The sequence below is a fragment of the Grammomys surdaster genome, unplaced genomic scaffold (genome assembly GCF_004785775.1).
Source record: "Grammomys surdaster isolate TR1022 unplaced genomic scaffold, NIH_TR_1.0 125617, whole genome shotgun sequence".
NCBI lineage: Eukaryota > Metazoa > Chordata > Mammalia > Rodentia > Muridae > Grammomys > Grammomys surdaster.
Window position 1 is genome coordinate 423027 of NW_021620459.1, and position 7549 is coordinate 430575.

Genomic DNA, 7549 nt, shown 5'->3' on the forward strand with positions numbered 1-7549 from the left:
TCCTCTTCCCCTTCCTCCTCCTTCTTCTCCATCTCTGTCTTTATCTTTTGTTTCTTTTTTTGTTTGTTTGTTTGTTTTGAAACAGGATCTCTCTACATGGTCCTTGCTTTTCTGGAACTCACTATATAGACCAGGCTAACCTCAAACTCACAGAGATCTTCCTGCCTCTATCTCCATAGTGCTGGGATTAAAGGTCACACCACCACTCCTGGCTGCTAAATCCTCTCTTTTTGTTTTGTTTGTTATATTACTTTGGACCTCAGACCATGAAAGTACAGTGTTCCATGACTTAAAAGATAAGTCTCTTATTATATTTCTTTGTGGAAATCAACAAAGATCCATAGCACTGTGAGTAGCTGGGATCCAAGCTAAACATTTCTTGTAATATTAGGCCATGGTTATCTTTTAGCTTGTTAATTTTAAGCATCCCCAAAGCCAAACAAAAAATCTATCCAAATCTTTACATTTTAAAATTGAATAAAAGTATTCAAACATTCAGGAACTGGCAGGGAAAAGAGGCATAATGGAGTCCAAGGGGTGGCATGCAGTGTGTGGTTCAATGCTAACTTGTAGTAACTATTATACCCTTTCTCAGCAAGACCACATAGACAGTTCTATGATGCAAAGCTCCAGTTGAAACAGCATTCTGGGGGGATTCTGTATGAGGCCACAGGGGCCTTCAGAGTAATCTGATATGGGGTATGCATTCAGTTGTGCATCATATAGATGCATAAATGTTGGTGAATGCAAAGACCTATCTTATCAAGTATAAGTCTGATTTTAGGCCTTAGAGAAGGCGAAAGATGCAGGAAGGAAAGAGCGAGTCCTGGTGAGACAACGAGAGCAAGTCACAAGTCCAGAAAATATCAACTTGGACTTAACCTACTCTGTAAGTATTGGTGAGCTTGTTGAGGGCTGTGTGCTTACCAGGGTCTCCTCGTCACTTTCTCTAATGTTAAGGATCAAACCCAGGTATTGTGCATGCTAGTCACATTAATCTCTAGCCCTCTTATAGCATTTGGGAAAAGATTTTTCCCCCCAAATCTTAAAATCGATGCAGACTTATGGGGTACTGTCTTAGTTACTTTTCTATTGCCGTGGGAAAACACCATGACCAAGCCATCTTATAAAGAAAACTTTTAACCTAGGCCAGTTTTAGAGGATGAATGAGTCTGTGACCATCATGATGGCGAGCAGCAGGCAAGCAGGAATGGAGCTGGAGAAGGAGCTGAAAGTTTACTTGTTGAAACAGCAACCACAAACGGGGGGGGGGGGGGCGGGGGGGGGGGGGGGGGACGGCGGGGGGGAGGGAGAGAGAAAGAGAGAGAGAGTCTAACCTTAAAACCTACCCCCAGTGACATACCTCTTCCAACAAAGCCACATCTTCTAATCCTTCCTAAACATTTCCACCAATTGCTGACCAAGCATTCATATATATAAGGGCCATTCTGTGTAAACTACCACAGGTACCGTGTGATAGTCTGACAAATGTATGCACTGTTTAATGCCTATGTCGGATTAAATATATCTATGTTCTCAAACATTGATCATTTCTTTATTATAAAAGCATTCACATTCCTTTCTTGTAGCATTTAAAAATACATAGTATATTATCATTATTTTTGGTTTTCTTGATACAAAATAACACACTGGAACTTTGTTTTATTGAGACACTTTCTTAATGCACAGCCTTGACTGACCTCAAATTTAATCATCCTGCCTCAGTCTTCTACATGGTGGTATTTTAGCATGTGCCATGATGCCCAGCTACACCATAACTTCTCCCTATGACTGTAATGTTGTACCCATTGCCCAGCCCTTCCTTTCCTTTGCTTTTCCTGGTCTTTTTGGTTTTGCCCAGTTTTATTTTTTAAAATTTGATTGTTTCTTCTGTATTCAGAATTAGGCTAACATTTAGTTTGTGAGACATTTTTGTTTGTGGCTTCTATAAGATCTCTTTGTTTAGCCATTCAGTTAAATTGTTTCTATTTCTGTGATTGGAGTTGAGCCTAGGGCCTTATGCATGCCAGGTAAGCACCTCATCATGACCTACATTGCCAGCCATCAGTTGTCTTAGTAAATAATTGCAAGCTTGTGATCTTTTGCCTCTGTTTGCAAGCATTGTTAATGTTTATGCTACCCAGGGGTGTCTTAATCAGATGCTAATGTAGATTCTTGAGTCAGTGACTATGTGAAGACAGTGGGGAAACCAAGGCCTTTGATTTCTACAAAATGTGTTTAATGCTGAAAAGATGCTTGTTTACTATTTACATTGCTGTTTAAAGTCTCATGTGCTAAATAAATGGAAAAGGAAACATCTGAAATGTTAAAATACCAGATATAGGCACATCCTATTAATTTCACCACTCAGGAGGCCAAAGCAGCCAGATCTCTGGGAGCTAGAGGCTACACTAGTCTACATGTCAAGTTCCAGGCCAGCCTGGGCTACATAGTGAGACCCTGTCTCAGAAAAAGATGTTATATGAAGTCTCTGATTCACTTTACTGTTTAGGCTATTTTAAATGATATTTCATTTCTATTTATAAGAATAACTAGATAGTCCTTTTCTTGATTATTCTTTTTCTACCAGTAACAGTGGCAATGCACATTTATTCTTTATAAGCCTACCCAAGATTATTGAATGACAAGTACTATGCAAATTAAATAAAATACATAGAAAATTGACTGAAGTTTCAAGGACAGCTCTCCATCATCTGCAATCTATTTATTTGTACAAGGTAGTAGTTGTACATGATTGGCCGAGTAGCTTGAGACAATAGCTTCATTCAAATAGGGTTTTTATTGTTGTTGTTGCTGTTTTTGTTTTGTTTTGCCTTTGAGATAAGGTTTCTCTGTATAGCACTGCCTGTCCTGGAAGTCCCTCTGTAGATCAGTTTGGCCTTAGAGTCACAGAGCTCCTGCTTTTGCCTCTTGAGTGCTAGGATTAAAGGCATGCACCACCACTGCCCAGTGAGTATTTTAACCTCTAAAATGACTGCAAGTCAATGGAGCCTAGAATGGTCATTATATGGCTTTTTATAATGTTTCTTTCCTAGGTTCTTTTCAACTTGGCCAGTCAGTATTCTGCTAATGAAATGTATGCAGAAGCACTAAACACATACCAAGTTATAGTGAAAAATAAGATGTTTAGCAATGCAGGTAAGTGTCTATAAATAGATATGCAGCTCTTTTATAGTGTTAATTACATTTCCTCACTTTATGCCAGGGCTACATAGTGAGACCCTGTCTCCAAAAAAAAAAAAAAAAAAAAAAATTTTAAATTCCATCATCCTAGGAAGAAAGAGGCATGGTAGCCATAGTGTTCCTTTCCTTATGTGACTGTTCTCAAGAGATGAATATATATTTGTATTGTATAATTTTTGTTGTGATATTAAGGTTTATTAGAGTTTCCTTTAATAACATTAAATTTTTGTACCTTTATTGAGTAATTTACAAATATCTCCTATCCCTTTTTAAAATGTGTATGGTGTGTGTGTGTAAATACAAATGCACACATGTGATGCTACACTTGTGGAGACAGGACAGCGCGTCGAGTCTCTTCTTCCTCCTCTATCCACTTCAGATTGGAATCAGCCCCTCAGGCTTACACAGCAGGCTTTTACCAGTGTCTCTCCTGTCTCACATTTTCCTTAGCACAGTGCACTTGAGTCTGTAATAGAAACTATTGTTTAGCCATCTTAAGTCCCATGCATTTACATATGACAATGGTGTACTGTTTTGATGTTAGAATTTTATGTATAAAACTTCATAACTGGACCTGTGAGATGGCTCAGTGGGGAAACATTCTTGTACATATGGCTTATGACCTAAGTTTAGTTCCCAGATCCTAGAAAGTAGCAGGAGAGAACCAACTCCCATGAATTTTCCTCTGACCTCCACATGTGTGCCATGGCCTTCATACCTGCCACGCAAAATAAAATTTTAAAACATTTAAAGCTTCCTAACTTGAAAAAAAGCTTTAGAGAATATAGGCTAAGATTATCTATATTATCATAGGAAAAGTACAAACATGAAGATGTTTTATACTCATTTTTTTTAATTAGGAAGACTGAAAGTGAATATGGGAAATATTTATTTAAAGCAGAGGAATTATTCCAAAGCCATTAAGTTCTACCGAATGGCCTTAGATCAGATCCCAAGTGTCCATAAAGAAATGAGGTAAGTGTGAAATATGGTGTCTACATTTTAAACGTCTCTTCATAAACAAGATAACTTGTGGTTTGCTGTCATTAGGCTGAGCATTTTGAAGTCTTTGTAGATGGGAGATGTTAGGTTCATGTTTCAGATGTGGTATTTGGCTCTGTTCACTTGTGACAATTTGCACACATCTACGTAATGGCAAATTCAAGGTTAAAGGAATAGTATATGATCAAGTAAAATAAAACTAAGCTAACAGTGCAGCTGTTAGTAACATACACTTAACACCAACACAGCCATAGCAACAGTCCTGACAGCACGACAGACTACAGTGCAAGGCTAGACCACGACCCACAGGCACACTCTTCCTGCTGTTTGAGACAAGTGAGCCTAAATGGTCACTGCGGAATATAAAAGGTGGAGAGGTTGGGATGTTTTCTACTCCTGCAATATTCAAGAGCAAAAACTGTATTTCTTGGTTTAATGTTCCCTAGAACATTTCATTTGTAATAGTCCCTTTAAATGCTACTTTTCAGCAAGTGTCATGATACTCTACAAGTGCCCTTAACTCAGATAAGACAAAGAATTTGAGCATGTCAGAATAATGTAATTTGGGGGCATACAGAACATGTTTAATAATAGCTGAGGCAGTGTGTGCAGTAGTAATTTAGCCAAGGCAGTGACTACTGAGGACTACTCTAGAGAGTCCTTTAAGGAAGGGCACTTGAGGTGGTTACATTCACGGGATGAGTGATCCTGATCCAGTCTGCTAATTATGAGTAAACAGTGAGATTATGGTCAGATATACTTGGAAATGAGGTGGGATCACACCCACTAGAATGACCCAAAAGGACAGGTATTGATATAAATGCTGATACATTAGAAATGTCATGCATTGAATATGTGAAAGGTACAGTTACTTTGAAAGACAGGTTAATCTTAAAAGGTAAACATTTACTACAAGGCCAACAATTCTATTCCTAGTTATATACTTAGAGGAATGAAAATTTACACTGTTTCAAAGGTTTATATGTGAATGTCCATCGTAGCATTAATCATAATATCAAAAAAGTAGAAGTAACCTAAATTCCCACCAGGTAGGCAGTAGATATGAAAACATAGTAAGGCCAGGCACACATCTTTCATTACAGAACTCTGGAAACAGAGGCAGGTAGATCCCTATGAGTTCAAGGCCAGCCAGGTCTACATAGAGTCCCAAGCCACCAAACCAGCTAGGGCTACATAGTTGAGACCCTGTCTCAAAAAAATAAAATGTAGTATATCTATGCTATAGAATGAATACTATTTAGTGATTTGTAAAAGGTAGTGTATCACCAACACTACAGTAAAGAGGAACCTCAGGAGTGTGTCAGGGAATGAAACATGACACTTCATAGGATTCTACTTATAGGGAATCACTAGGAAAGGCAGAGATAAAAAGTTGACTGGTGACTGCCTAGTGCTCACAGTGAGGATGGGAAACAAAAGTTTTCTTTTCAGGTTAATATGTGGTTATTGTCCCACATATGTAAATACGGCAGTGGTCTCCTGTTAACACTATTAAAAAGCTTTTGTAAATGAGAGAGCTGAACACCATAGCAGGATTCACGCTGTTTAGGCTGATCCACGTCCTTCTTTGTTTAGGATTTAATCAGTGTTTTCTTTGTTTAGGATTAAAATCATGCAGAATATTGGAATCACGTTTATAAAAACCGGTCAGTACTCAGATGCCATCAACTCATTTGAGCACATCATGAGTATGGCCCCGAGCCTGAAGGCAGGCTTCAACCTCATTCTCAGTTGTTTTGCCATTGGAGATCGAGAGAAAATGAAGAAGGCATTCCAAAAATTAATTGCTGTTCCATTAGAAATCGATGAAGATGATAAATATATCTCTCCAAGTGTGAGTATGAAAATGAGAGTGAACAGCATCTCCTGCTTGTCTGTCTTTCTGTTTCTGTAAGTGAGCTGATTGGAATTTCTCAAAGGGGGATGTTAAATTTCATTTGTTATTTAAATTGAATTGAGAATGGGACTCTTGAAATAGGGCTAGAAATATGGTTAAAATGGATCACGCAATTTTAGTCAAAGCTTTAAAAAAAGAATCATTAAAAATAAGATTTGACTATACCTAGACCATGTGACCATGGAACTTTTTTTTTCCGTGGTTAGTTTTTGTCATCTTGATACAACTAGAGGCAGCTAAGGAACTGCTTCTGTCAGGTTTGCCTGGAGATGGGCAGATCATTGTGGGCAGGGCCACCTTTGGGCAGGCGGCCCTGGGTTGTAGAAGAAAAGAGGCTGAGTAAGGCATGAAGAGCACTCTTCATGGCCTCTGCTTCTGTTCCTGGATGCCAGGCTCCTGCCTGAGGGGCATGCCCTGGATTCCAGCGATGATGGACTGAAACCTTCAAGCTAAATAAAACTTTACATACCTAAGTTGGTTTGGTCAGTGTTTTTATCAGAACAGTAAGAACAAACTAGAACAGTAGAACTGAGGGTTGACACTAAGGCCTTTCACATGCTCTACCACTGAGCTATATACCCCGCCCATCTACCATGGAACTGCAAATTCTTGTTTTGTTTTGTTTGACATAGGATCTTATTAGCCCAGGCTAGCCTCAAACTTGCTTTTGATTTTGAATTTCTTATACTGCCTTCACTTCCTGAATGCTGATTACAAGCATATGCTTTTATGACCAGTCTTATAGAGTCTTGGGGATTCAACTCAGGGCTTCATGGATCACAGGGAAACATCCTACCAACTGAACTATACCCTCAGCCTCTGAAAAGTCTTATTTTTTAAAACTTTAAAGAGGGAATAGTATATAATGTTAAGAGGTACAGGTCTGTATTTTACATATGAGAAACTGGTAGAAAATACACCAAAATAGAAACGTTAGTTTCTGGGCAGTTGGATGTTGTGGCATCGTCCTCTTCTTTCTCTTCTTCCTCTTCTTTTTTCTCAATACTTTGAAGAAATTTCCCAGATTTTTATGCATAAATTGTTAGCAATCTTTTACATTAATTCAAACCATATGAAATTGCCTGCATTTTTAGGTCAAAGTGCTGTTGCGTAAATTCTTAACATTCTGTTACATTAATTCAAACCATATGAAATTGCCTGCATTTTTAGGTCAAAGTGTTATTTTTTTCAGCTTAATAGAGTTGAACTTCATTGTTTATTCTTTGAGGGTTTCTTAAATTTGAGTGGCCTAGAACTGATCATGTAGCCCAGGCTAGCATTCTGAATCCTCTTGTCTCATCTCAACCTCTACATTGCTGGGATTGTAGGCTCAGTCAGCATGCCCAACAGTAGATTCATATATTCTCTCTCTCTCTCGCTCTCTCTCTCTCTCCCTCTCCCCCTCTCCCCCTCTCCCCCTCTCCC

The 7549-nt window shown here is 38.6% G+C and overlaps 1 protein-coding gene across 3 annotated transcripts in view; it reads left to right on the top strand.

Moving 5' to 3' along the window:
- Ift88 (intraflagellar transport 88) overlaps positions 1 to 7549 on the top strand; it is an 88438-nt gene that overhangs the window by 19483 nt on the left and 61406 nt on the right. For all 3 annotated transcript variants that reach the window (XM_028787208.1, XM_028787206.1, XM_028787207.1), the window contains exons 9-12: positions 785 to 889; positions 3057 to 3159; positions 4065 to 4179; positions 5830 to 6061. In XM_028787208.1, the coding sequence (XP_028643041.1) occupies positions 785 to 889; positions 3057 to 3159; positions 4065 to 4179; positions 5830 to 6061 (555 nt within the window). The remainder of the gene's footprint in view (positions 1 to 784; positions 890 to 3056; positions 3160 to 4064; positions 4180 to 5829; positions 6062 to 7549) is intronic.